This window comes from Astatotilapia calliptera, chromosome 3, assembly GCF_900246225.1.
Source record: "Astatotilapia calliptera chromosome 3, fAstCal1.2, whole genome shotgun sequence".
NCBI classification, from domain to species: domain Eukaryota; kingdom Metazoa; phylum Chordata; class Actinopteri; order Cichliformes; family Cichlidae; genus Astatotilapia; species Astatotilapia calliptera.
The window spans coordinates 30,080,120-30,094,014 of record NC_039304.1 but is presented as its reverse complement, the minus strand read 5'-3'; the positions used below and the strand labels follow the sequence as shown (position 1 = coordinate 30,094,014).

General features: G+C 37.8%; 1 protein-coding gene across 1 annotated transcript; it reads left to right on the top strand.

Annotated features, from left to right (window-relative positions):
• Nucleotides 1–3,225: 3,225 nt before the first annotated feature.
• Nucleotides 3,226–13,476, top strand: LOC113014184 (Fc receptor-like protein 5). Its single transcript, XM_026155553.1, has 18 exons — nt 3,226–3,262; nt 3,421–3,456; nt 3,653–3,919; nt 4,442–4,711; nt 4,802–5,068; nt 5,157–5,429; nt 5,514–5,789; nt 8,481–8,759; nt 8,856–9,131; nt 9,243–9,620; nt 9,736–10,020; nt 11,465–11,707; nt 12,185–12,292; nt 12,424–12,439; nt 12,527–12,624; nt 12,766–12,810; nt 12,918–12,977; nt 13,196–13,476. Exons 1-18 carry the CDS (start codon nt 3,226–3,228, stop codon nt 13,339–13,341), a joined length of 3,360 nt encoding a protein of 1,119 aa, XP_026011338.1. The 3' UTR covers nt 13,342–13,476.
• The last annotated feature ends 419 nt before the right edge of the window (nt 13,477–13,895 follow it).

Genomic DNA, 13,895 nt, shown 5'->3' with positions numbered 1-13,895 from the left:
TAATATTGTCGTACAGCTAGGGTTAACTTGAAAGTAGTGATGGCCAAATGAAGCTTTCTGAAGCACTGAGGCTTGTATTGAAAAACGGTTCATTACTCGAAGCTTTTCAACACAGTCCTGTTTGGTGACATCAGGTGGCCAAAAATACAAAGAGCAGCTTGAATCCACAAAATAAAACCAACTGCTTCATTACGATTGCCTACTCTATAGAGTGGAGTTTTGTCTGATATTGGGCCGCTGTTGTGTTGCTTTGAACGTGTATTTTTTGGTGGTTAAAAAAAAAAAGTGTTTTATTTGTTTAATAAATAGTTTTGACCAGTAAACTCTCCTTGTTTAAACATGCACCATGGTGTGGTCTTCCTTTGCTTGTGACTTCTTGATGTTGGTAAATACAATAATTGAAAAATACCACGTTACATATAATATATACATATAATAATGTACAACAGATTATGGAGTATGCTTCTGCTCTGAGGTCCTGCCTCCATGCACTTATGCAATTAATCGCTAGACGGGTGTATTTATAAATACTATTATATTAGGGAAATTTTCCCAGACATATTTTTGACCTGGGGGTAGAATTGATTGTGAAATGGAAAGGAAAAATGCTTATGAAATTGTTCTAGTGTGCGATGGCCGAACCTGTTCCTTTTCGTGGAGATCATTTCTCCTGCCTTAAGGAAAATCCCTTCACATGGCCCAGAGGAGGCTGGAGTGCAGAGAAACTGGTAGAGATGCAGTTATACAGTCTACCTGGACCCCACCAACTATCAGCTAAAGAGAATAAATAAATTCAATTGCTGCACATTTGGCAGACTAACATTTTCAGATTAATTAAACAATAAAATATATATTTTTACAACATTACATGTAAAGAGTCAAGTGGAAGTTTTTCTAAAGTTATTTAATGATATTTATATTATGGAAGCAGATTTTTAACATTTTACCTTTTTCCCGTTTTCAGATATAATAAACACGCACAAAACAAAAGTAAACGGCCAGAACACAAAGCTGGAAAACCCACCTGATTGACAAAAATCAACTCAAAATTCTCCCACGCAACAGAACCTCCTTTATTCCTCGCTGGCTCCAAATCTCTCAGTGGAATGATCAGTGGTTCGCTATCTGTCACCATCAAAACACTCCACAAATCCAGTGAATGATTCGCTTCCTTATAAACCATTGAATCAGATACTGAAGCAGTTAGGTTCTAAATGAAGCTTCGGACGTCACCGATCAAGTGACTCTGGCCAAACGAATCAAGCTTCAACACAGTGCTTCTGAAGCACTGTGTTGATTTTTTTGACACACGCACCGGAGCTTCAGCTTCAAGCGGGCCATCACTACCTGAAAGCATTATACAGTACACCAAGTGTCTATTGAGCCTAGTTATAGCTTTGCTCCAAGTGTGCTTTTGAAGGGGGAAAAGCCTCCGATTAACAATCTTGCGACCTCAGTAAAGTGCTATCATCAAAGCACATGGTTTTGGGTAAATTGTCAGTGGGAGCTAACAAATAATTGTTAATAACTTTCAGCTTCAAATATAACAACATTTTAAAATACAAACATACTAGAAACATATATGTGAGGAGTAGTCACACACAAATAAATCACTAGATACTGAGGTACAACCAGCTTGGGTGACTTTGGTATATTGTATTCTTTTGATGTTGCATTTTGAGTTTTGTATTTGCTAACTTAAAGATTTTATTACTAGTTCGTTTAATTGAATTTATATTCTCTGCACTTAGTTTTAGTTATCTGGGTTCTCTTCCTGGTCATAGTTAGTTATATTTTGTTCCTCTTTTTCACTCATCTTGCTTAAGTCTTGTTACGTCAAGTGTCAAGTTTTGATGTTTGAGCAACAAATATTTATCTGTGCCATGTAGTATTTTTGTCTTTAAGAGTTAACACTGCATATGTTACAGCTGTACTTTTCTAACCTGTATGCGTCTGCTACTGTGCATGACATTTAATTTTGAACATAAAATGTGGTATTTTTGCTTGAGAATTCTGGTCGTGGGATGAGTTTCTCTGACAAACCTGCCACGCAATGGATGACTATGTTGTTCCATTTGTCATTCTGATTTCCTAGTAGGTGAAACAACTCATATATTTCAGTATCTTAGTTGTAGTTTTTTAATGCAAAGACCTTTATTCCTCTTTCTTGCATGAAGCAACTATTTTCTAACATTTCACTCTACACTTCCTCATTTATATATATAAAAAAACACAACAGCGGACTTTTTATTCAAAACCACAGGAGTGTCAGATGCTGTAATACTTTTATAAACCCTGTTGATCTTTAACTGTATAGCATTTTTAATTGCACATCTTTCCTGAATGCATTATAAATATATAAAGAAGTTTGTTTGCATATGTATGAAGCTCAATGTCTGAGATGATGTCAAAGCCCTGATCTAGCAGCACATTGCAAGGTGTGAAAAAGAAGTTGAGCTCATCAACCACATGCTAACCGTCAGTGTCATGGTCCCCTAGTCCTCCTAAACTTCCTGCTCCAAGTTTAGTTTTTCTCCCTATCTCTCTCTCTTCTGTGCATGTGTGTCTGTCTGTGGGTGGGACCCACTACAGGTTCCTGCCTCTGGCTGAATGCAGCTGCAGCAATCAGCCACCCACATCATCTCATCAGGAAGCCACTACATAAAGCATTAGCTGAGGCTCCTTCTTTTTTCTGGGTTTTTTTTAAAGCATTATTGTTCTAACAATCTGCCCCTGAGAAAATCTACATTCAGGCTTGAATTTATTTGCTACCTCCTGTTTGAACCCCAGATTTTAAGTAGTCTAAGACATAACAATGATAAGTTGTTCCATTTTTTTTCTTTGAATTTGTTTTTAAATTAAACCGTTGGTGACATTCTGGTGATCTTAAAATCCTACGACAAATCACTTTCCCAAACATTATTATCTGAGCAGTTACAATTTAGTTTCAGAAGCAGGGATCATATATCATGTCAGCTCTGCATACTGTCCACAGTAAAACAGGAAGTGTCAACAGTTAAAAATAAGATATGTCATCAGTGCCCTCATGTAGGGCTAAAAGAGAAGTAGCAGTGAAAGGCTGAACACATAAAACGAGGTTGCAGAAAGCCTCTACTCCCATAATCAGATGAAACATTACTATTTTCTCACATTCTCTGTTTCTCACTTCTGTTTCAGTGTTTCTGTTGTCAGTAGCAGTGACAGACTTTCAGGCTCATTGTGAGGATGGGGCTCACTGTGCTCAGCGTGCTGTCCTTATTCTGTGAGTATAAGTAACTTCCTTTATTTGACCGATAAAGACTGAACTATATTGAGTGCTAAATGTTTGTCCAACTATTGATACTACTGGTAAAATTCTATTCATTAAAAAGGCTTTTATTTGCGACATGTGACCACTGATGATTGAATGATATGTTACAGTGCTGAATATTACCCTCTGCTGTGGAGACGCTCAAGGTAAGTGAACAGCTTTCTTCCTTTTTTATTTTTCTATGGATTGATGTGTGAATAACATTCTTGTTTTTTCTTCATTTTTGCAAATTATATTAAAAATACATTAATAATTGCTTGTAAAGTGAGAAATCTTCCTCTGCATTAAGACAAAATCTGGTCTGAACTTTTTCTGTGTGTTTATGTTCATGTTGGATTTTAGATGCTGAGCTGAGCCTTAAACCAAACGTGTCCCATTTATTTGCTGGAGAGTCTGTAACCTTCTTCTGTGACATGAGAGAGGGAAATGCCACTGACTGGCTTTACAAATTCAACTGGAATGATCAAGAAATGGTCCAATTCAGTAAAAGTAGCTCCTACTCACTTTACCTGACAGCAGAGCTGAGTGGGAATTATCAATGTATTGGTCGCCGCAATGGCTTAAAAGATTTTACAAAACAGAGTAATAACCTGACTCTGTCCATATCAGGTAAGCTACTGTATCATATTTATTAGACTTTCATTCAACAGTAGCACAGCTGTGTTAAATCCAGCATCAGAGTTTCAGTTTATGTTATTCCAAAGTTTCTGTTAAGTATTTTTCTTTTATTCTTGTTGATGTAATGATCTCTGCACAGCAGGGAGTGGACAGTGACATTAAGCAGACATTTCTTGCTAGGTTACAAACTCAGAGTCGACCTGTTAAGGCTGAAAATGTAGCAGGAAGTAAATAGATAAAGTAAGATGTAACTTTCAGCTGAGCGTTGTGAAAACTGGTGAAGATGACACCAAATTAGGAAGCAGTGTGAACTTTGGTGCATTACAGCATAGTGTATGTTATATATAGTATGATGTATGAGAGACGTGAGAAGAACTGGTCACATGAGATGCTGCCTTGATGAATTACTTCAGCCTTTTATTCTACATATTATGAGAAATTGTTAACGTTGAGTTTTTCCCAGAAAAAAAAAAAAGCATAAATAACAAAAACAATGTATTTTAAATCAAACAGCACTCAGACCCACGGCGACTATAACAGCAGACAGGACAACTATTCCAGTGGGGGGCTCGGTGACACTGACCTGCTCTGTTCAGGGCTCTGCTGGCTGGACATATGATTGGTTCAGACAAGTACCAGATTCTCGTGAAGTAGCAATTAATACAAACACTTTGCAGAACTTCATTAGTGTCTCAGACGAAGGCATCTATCGGTGCAGAGGAAGAAGAGGAAACCCAGTTTTCTTCACAAACCTCAGCAAAGTGTATCACATTCAGAAAACATGTGAGTTTGATAACTTTTTGTAAGAAATAAAAGGACAAAGATTTATGATGACCAACCTTTTCTGTATTAATTCATTTTCGGTATGAAAAGTGTCCAACAGGGCCTTTGTGACTCTGCAACAGAACTGGACTCAGATATTCAGCGGTGAGATGATCACCATCAAATGTGAGATCCAAGGAGGAGAAAACACTGAGTGGCAGCATGAATGGAGAACAACAAGCTCAAAAACACCTCCCACACACAGTGAATACAACATCAGCAGTGCTTCATTTTCCTACAACGGGCAATATTGGTGTAAGGGTAGAAGAGACTTGTTCTTCTCTACAGCTTGGAGTGATGCTTTTACACTAAAAGTCTGTAAGTAAAATCACCTTTGAGTTTATTATCTACTCTTATTCATCTGACCAGCTATAGAAAAACATCTCTATTTTACTCTAACAAACAGCAAACAAACCCAGACCCACAATCACTGCTGAGAGAAGAACTATACCAGCTGGAGGCAATGCAACACTCAGCTGCTCTGTGGGGAGCTACAATGAGTGGAAATACTTCTGGTTCAGACGTGCCTCAGTCTTCTCAGAAATTCAGGTGATTAGAAACGACGAACCAGATCAAATGATCACTGTCACACAGGGAGGTATCTACTACTGCAAGGGAGGGAGAGGAAACCCAGTTTTCTTCACAGAGGACAGTGATCCAATCACTATTGAAAAAAGAGGTGAGTTTAAGCGTTTTCATTTGGATTAACATGGGATGCAGAAATATTTAAAACTGGACCAATTAGATTTTTGTTTTTGTAAAGTTTCCAGCAAAGCAGTTGTGTCCCTGGATCCCAGCTGGCCTCTGATATTCAGTGGCGAGAAGATCACTGTTAGATGTCAGATTTCTTTAGGTGGAAGCACTGAGTGGGAGTATGAGTGGAGCAAACCCGACTCAAGCACAGTTATGGCAAATAATGCATACTTAAATCTTAATGCATCTGTGATCAGCAGTGGAAGCTACAGGTGTATGGGTAAAAACAAACAGGAGCTGTATTCTGTGACAGAGTGGAGTGATGTCATCACACTGACAGTCTCTGGTAAGAAAGTTTCATTTTATTATGCCTATATAAGGCACAAGCGTAACATTATATAATAACTACATAGTGTAAGGCATTAATGATCTATTGGTGCATCGTTTATTATTTATAAAAACCTTATGGCATAATAAACATTACAACTAATAATGATGAAATCATTATTCTTCATTAATGGGTCATAGCATGTTTAATGAGCATTTTTGTTGTTTATAAAGTCACTGAGTAAGTGAGGTTAAATCTTTCAACAAGATGAAGACATTAGACTCATGAATATTAAAACCACCAACAATTTAAAGTGATCATAATTCAGGGTTATTTCACCCACAAACTCTGCAAATTCCATTTAAAAATCTTAGTGGTAGATCAGAGTGCACAGCACAGTATAAATGTCGACATTGGAAACTGGATTTGAAAACAGTTGCTAACCCCCACCTCTGCCAGTAGTGCAAAGGGAGCTGAAAACAGACAAGAGAAGGTAGTTGTAAGAATAGGCTGGACTCACCAGCACTAAGACAAGCATCTGTGGGAAACATAAAATCCTGTGAGGTGAAGAATTCATTTAACAGAAAAGCCTTATTTGTTAATGATCTACCATTAATAAAAGTCAAATGAAATATCCTCTCCTCATATTGTAGTGGGGTGGCTTAGTGGGCGAAGATTCCCATAATCTTCATTTGCCTTGGAAGAAGAGTCTCCACTGACAAGTTCAGTAGAGCCGGATAGACAGGTTAGATCCATCGAAGCTCCAGTTATAACAGAGAAGATGGAGAAGACTGAAGGAATACTTTGAAGAACTCATGAATGTAGAAAATGACAGAGAAGATGGAAGGGGAAAAGTTAGGAAGTGCAGAGGATTAGTAGGGAGGAAGTGAGTGCAACTGATAAGCAGATGAAGAGTACAAAGGCAGCTGGTCCTGATGTCACATCAGTGGAGGTATGGAGATGTCCAGAAGAGAGAGCAGTGGGCCTTTTAGTCACATTGTTTAACACAAGCCTGAGGAATGGAGAACTGTATTGGTGCAGATTTTCAAGATCAAGTGTGAAACGTAGAGCTGTAGTAACAGTGATGAAACTGATGAGCCATAACATGAAAATATGGGAAACAGCTGTTGAAGCTAAGTTGAGAAGGGTGGTGATGATTAGTGAGCAAGCAGGATGGAGTGATGGCTAGAAGAGCATTGCAGATGTGATATTTGCTTTGAGAGTGTCGATGAAAAGGGTAGAGAACGTCAGAATTGAATGCAATTCAATTTAATATAAATTTGAACAATACTGGGAGATCAAAGTAATATAGTTATACAATTAAAAAGGACTTTGGGGAATTATCTGCAATATGTACCTCTTAAAAAGTGCAATGTCTTGGGGCACTCTCATATTTATTTCCTGTGAAGTGAGAGTGAACACAATGAGATGTGAAGTGAAGTTCTGACCTTCAGTTCTAAGGTCAGAACTTAGTAACCTTGGGGGATACTCCCACTGGGTTTAAATCTGGGACTCTTCGCCATTTAACCTTAGAACTGAAGAAGCTTCTCGGATGAGAGGTGAAACGTCTTCAAGGAACTTAGAGAAGTCCAGTCGCTTTTCTTTCCAAGCTCCTTAGACCACCTGCTGTTAAATTAGTTTCTTCTACCAAAATAAATAATAACAAAAGACTTTGATATTTGAATATTCCTTATTAAGACCTGAATATTCAATGTGCGGTCCTAATTTTTTCATAACAGTGCATTTGTTACCAACAGATGACTGCAAAAATAAACTGAATTTGATAAAAGCATATAACTGCAAATGTTAATATTTCATATATGTGATGCAAACATACATACTTGGTACAGGCTTAGTGCTACTGAATAAGGCTACGTTCACACTGCAGGCAAAAGCGCATCAAATCCGACTTTTTTGACCCTATGCGACCCATATCCGATCATGGTATGACAGTTTGAACAGCACAAATCCGATATTTTCAAATCCGACCTGGGTTTCTTGCGTATGTGGTACTGAATCCGATACATATCTGATGTTTTAGAAAGCGACTGCTGTTTGAACGGTCATGTCGCATTAAATCCGTCTTTTACGTCACTGACACAAGACAGACGCCAATTATCAGCGCCCGAGACGACACTCCTGGCCATCCCGTGTAGATGTCAGTGAAACTGGTGGGAAGACAACGTTGGAGAAACGTGAACATTTTATTTGTACTGTATAATCTGCAGATTCTGACAGAAATCTGCAGCTATCCTTTGAAGCACCGCTCCTCTAAAACAGCAATAAGGATCATTATTAGGCCATATGTAAATAACAAAAATTATTTTATAACTTAAAGCAAAATTGGGAAACATAAAGTCTGAAACAAGTCTTTATATTAAAGCCATCAGTCAAACAATATTGTTTGGTCTGGGTCTAAACAGAGCGCGTTGTGTGTGACGTCTTCTTTTGCGCATGCGGGCCGCATTGAGGGTTCACCGTAGAGCGCGTTTGCTATCACATTTTATCTTTAGTGTGAACAAGCAGACAAAAAAATCGGATTTGATCAAAAAATCTGAATTGAGCATTAAGACCTGCAGTGTGAACGTAACATAAGATATACTATGTATCGTTTAAGAATTGCTTGTAAAATTGTAATTGTCTCTAAAGCAAAGGGGAAGTAATTGTTTCACTGTAATTTTATTATACTTTTTTTTCTAAATTAAACAGGAAACAGACCAAAGGCCAGCATCAGTGCTGACAGTAGAGTCTTTCTAGAAGGTGATACAGTCACCCTGACTTGCTCTGTGACACCATCTACAGCTGGTTGGAGTTACTACTGGTACAGAGGCAAGAAAACCTCAGAACCACTGACGATGGCAGAAGTTGTTCTCCACTCTGATGGACAAATCGGTGTATCACAGGAAGGAGACTATTGGTGTAGAGGAGGACGAGGCAACCCAGTTTACTACACAGACTACAGTGATGTGATCAGTATTAAAAAAACTGGTGAGTCATGGTGAATTTCCCTTTATTTAATTAATGGAAGATGTTAAAAAGTAGTCATTTATTTTTATTATTATTATTTTTTTATCTGTTTAACAGTTAGAAACAGGCCTGCTGTGACTCTGCATCCAAACTGGCCTGAGGTATGCAGCGGAGAGACAATCACTTTGAAATGTGAGATCCCAGGAAGAGACACTGAGTGGGATTATGAGTGGGCAACAAGCAGCTCACATCAACCTCCAAACCAAAATGAATACAAGATTAACTCTGTTTCTGCATCACACTATGGGCACTACTGGTGTAAGGGCAGAATGAGAAGTGCACAACAGAATTCAACAATGTGGAGTGCATCCTTTGAACTAAAGATAGTTTATGGTGAGTGAATTATAAATGTAATGTGAATTGTATGCTTGCATTTATTAACAGACGATCTGCCCTTAAGGTTCTTGTTCTTGATCTCACTCTGAAAATATATTTTCCCAACAGAACGTCATCCTGTCCTCACTGTGTCTCCATCATGGCTGAGTCCTGGAGCCTCAGTAACTCTGAACTGTGAGGTTGAACATCCGTCTGCAGGATGGAGCTTCTACTGGTATAAACTTATTAAACAGGAGTCAGGCATGTATCACCCCTACCACTATGACCCCTATGACTTTTACTCCAGATACAGACACTGGATTCATGATAATAGAATTAATCGCCTCTACAAGTATGAATTATTACCTGGAAGCATCAGTGGGACTGCACAGGACTCCTACATCATTCATGGACAGACACACACAGCAGGATATGTGTGCAGAGCTGGAAGAGGAGACCCAGAGTATCACACTGATCACAGTCAACCAAAGTTTGTCTGGTCTGCAGGTCAGTATTTTTGCTCCTAATTCAAAAAGGTAAAAATAAGTGTTACTATTGCATTCACAGTCTTCAATCTATTAATCTATCAAGAAAAAAATGACAGTTCTTGTTTTTCCTCTAGATTTAAATTCAGCAGCCTCTCTCACAGTCAGTCCTAACAGAGTGCAGCACTTCATTTATGATTCAGTATCTCTGAATTGTTCTGGAAACTCTTCTCAGTGGAGAGTGATGACATTTACTCAGGACGGCTATCTGAGAGAACTCCAGGAATGTGGAAACTGGGGGATAATGACTGAATCCACATGCAACATAGATCTTCACTGGTTCCTCCGGTACCAAGATGCTGTATCCTGGTGTGAGTCTGAATCAGGACAGTTCAGCAATGGAATCAACATTACTGCACCTTGTAGGTCTTTACATCCCTAATTCTAAAGAGTTTGGATGCTGTGTAAAATATAAATTAAGAAAGAAAACAGTATCTATGTTTAAGCTTTTAAAATGAGAAACTGTATAATTGCATGAAATAAGTCATTTTAAATGTGGTGGCAGCAACGCATCACAAAAAAGGGAGAGGGCCACATTTACCACTGTGTAGCATCTCCACTTATTTTAACAGCAGTCTATAAACATCTGGGGACTGTAGAAACCGGCTGCTGGACCTTTGGGAGAGCAATATTATCCCATAGTTTTCTGATAGAGGCTTATAGCTGCTCAACAATCCTGGGTCTTCTTTGTCATTTTGTGATACACAAATTGTTTTCAAATGGTGAAAGACTGGGACTCCAGGCAGCCCAGTTCAGCTTCTGTACTCTTCAAATATGCAAGGCCTTTCATGAAAGAAGTCATGTTGATGAGAGCATATTTTGCTCTAAAATCTCTATATACTTTTCAACATTAATGGTGCCTTTTCAGATGAGCCACAAAACTCATATTCCATAGTCACTAAAGCACCTTAAACCATCAGAGATCCAAACTTTAGAACTGAGCCCTAATAACAGCGTGGATGGTCCTTCTTTTCTTTAGTCCAGTGGATGTGGCATTTATGTATTTTAAAAAGAATTTCAAATTTGTATTAATGTAAACAAGAAAACAATTTTCTGTGTTATCTTGGTTTCATTCAAATGAGTTTTGGCCAAAACAAGACACTGAATGATGTTCCCACATGGCATCGTCTTTGAATGTTAGACCTGTAGCCTGTATTTCTGAATGGCATAGTAACCTTGAAACACTGACTAATCTGCAACATAGAAGTGCAAACAATCAACAGAATACTGTATGTACCACATTAGTTTATATTGCATTAGAGGAAAAAAAATCTATCCTTGCTGCAAGTCATCTTATTACAATGTGTATACAGCAGAATAGAACATGCATTTATACAATGTTTGACATGTTTCATTATATGGTTCAATATCTACATTTTTGAAATATATTTTCCACATAATTATGACGATACCAAGAGTCATAAGTGGCACCAACAGGATTTAAATTCACAGTACAGCCATTGCACACATTGTGCTAATTTCTGAGTTATTTATTTATTTACAAATAAATCCAACACTGCAGAGGATGAAGCAGAAATGTGAGCCCATGATTATAGGTGTGGTAATAGCTTTGTGTCATGACAGTATTCATAATTATGAGAGGATGTAGCTAAAAATGCATCTGAAATCCAGCTATAGCTTAAATGATCACGCTGTGGTTAAAAGTGTGAGGAAAAATAACACTAATAAAACACAACAAAGAACAGGATTAGAGCTGTTGATGCAACCGTCTTCATTTACCAAACAAGGATGGAAACAGTAGACTGTATGTTGGCAAGTTCTCTCATATTCTAATGGCTTTTACAGATACTGATGTGATCCTGGTGAGCCCTGTCCATCCAGTCAATGAAGGGGACTCTGTTGCTCTTGGCTGCAAGTTGAGGAGAGGAAACTTCAATTCCACTGTTGCATTCTACAAAAATGGGAAACTAATTCAAAATGATGACCGAGAAAAGCTAAATATCCCTGCAGTGTCAAAGTCTGATGAAGGTTTCTACAAGTGTGACTATTCAGGGCATGAGTCACCAGAAAGTTGGATGTCAGTAAAAGGTAAGTGTGAACGATACAGTTGTAGACAGAAAAGAAATACCCTGTTGTCTCTGTTTCAAAAGATTTAAACAAAAGGCTCATAAAATAAAACCAGCCGGCCAGTAGTGACAGTCTACAAAATCGAAGTGTGAAAATGAAGAAGATTAAAAGGTTAAAAGAAGGTTAAAATGGTCCTGCCCACGTAAAGTATGCAAACCCTTATTTTGAACTAAAACTGCATTTTATAGTTTGTCTTTTTAGCCATTTTTATAGCGTTGATTGTTTAACATCCCAGTCATTACTGTGTAACCCTTTACAATATTTTTCATCTCCACAGTTTAAAGAGATGACTTTCTGATTTAACAAAACATTTACAGAAATCTTCAGACACGCCAGAAAATGCCTGTCAGGTTCAAAGTGTCCTTTGCCCATGATGTATCCCATTGATTGGGTTATATCATTATAGATGAAGCTAATTTTTATTCTTTATCATTACAGGATCCAGATCATCACTTTCTGTCTCTCTAATCACGGGGCTGGTTAGTGGTATCTCACTGATTCTTCTGCTGTCCCTGCTGCTCTGTTGTTGGCACAAAAAATCAAAGGGTGAATTTTTTATTTATTTATTTATTTTTATTTCATATATTAACTGCCAGACACTGCCATGGTATGGACAATTATTGTGTTTATTTGTAATACTCACCCATTTAATATGATTATTACTGTCTTCTCCATAGGTGCACTTTGTATCAGGTTGGTAAAACACTTTCTTGTCTTGTCTCCAGTAAATAAACACTATGTAACACATTCATTGTAATTTGAACCTGCTTAAAACCTCAGACCAGCCCAGTCTCAGGAAACCAGTCAGGCTGCTGCTACAGTTCAAACTATGAGCCAGGATGAAAATCAGCAGCAACTGTATTCCTCCCTTCTTCACGGTCAGCCACACACCTGTTACAAAATAAGAGCATTTACAGCTGAACCTTTCTATACTCATGTTCACAGTTATAATATAGCTGTAAGTTTACTGCACACAGAGTGATTATTTTGTCATTGTCTTGATTCTCACTGACCCAAAGGTGACATGAACGTCTATGAGTCATGTAGACCTTCTGAAAACACTGGTACAGTATAAGATATGTCTTTTTTATTTATTTATTAAAGATTAGATTGAAATCGTATTTCTACTGAGAAATAAAAATGTAAAATAGTACAATTGTCCTCATTTTAGGTGGACGGACAGATGACTACAGAAATATCTGTCTTCAGCTCAGAAGTGTCGAACAGAGGAGTGAGTACAAAAAATATGAAAATACAAAACAGATTTTGAATTATAAATGTAAATACATCATGCAGCCAAAAGCATGTGCACTTCTGAAATCATACCTCTAAATATATGTAACATTTAAGTTTCAGTGAATAAAATATCATTTGTATACTGTACCATTTAAATTTTAAAGGCCCTTCAGAGTCATGATACCCACATATATTTTCCGTGTTAATATACAGGAAAGCGTGATGATCCAGAGGAAACTTCTGACTACCATAATGTAGATCCAAACTCAGCTACAGGTACAAATATTAAATGTACCAAATATTTAGTTTCAGGGATGAAATATGTATCACATATGTGTGTTGGGCTACATGTGTGTTAACGTCAAGGGAGCTTTAATTAGATGTCCTAATAATAATAAGAAACTCATTTGTAGCCCTTTTAAAAACACGCCTTCAGTATCAAACCATCAAACATCAAACCTGCTCTTTAGTTAGTTTTACTTTATTCTGTTTTCATTTATTTCATTTTATTTATTTACATTTGAAGGTCCCTAAAGGGAGGCACGGCATCAATAAAACAAGAGGTCAACAGCAACATGAAAAAACAAACAAAAACATAAAAAAAATATTATGTCAGTGATATGGCAGCATATGGCTTCATGCTGAGAAAGAAATATAAGGAAGGTCAGAGGGAGCTTCACTGTGTCTTTGTGGATCTAGAGAAAGGATATGGTGCCAAGCGTGTGGGGTACTGCGTGAGGATGTCAGGAGTAGCAGAAGAGTATGTGAAGGTGGTGCAGGACATGTATGAGGACAGTGAGACAGCAGTGAGGTGTGTGGTTGTATCTTAGCAGTTCAAGCTGGGGGTGAGATTACATCAGGAATCAGCTCTGAGCCCCTTCTTGTTTGCAGTAGTGATGGACAAGATGACAGA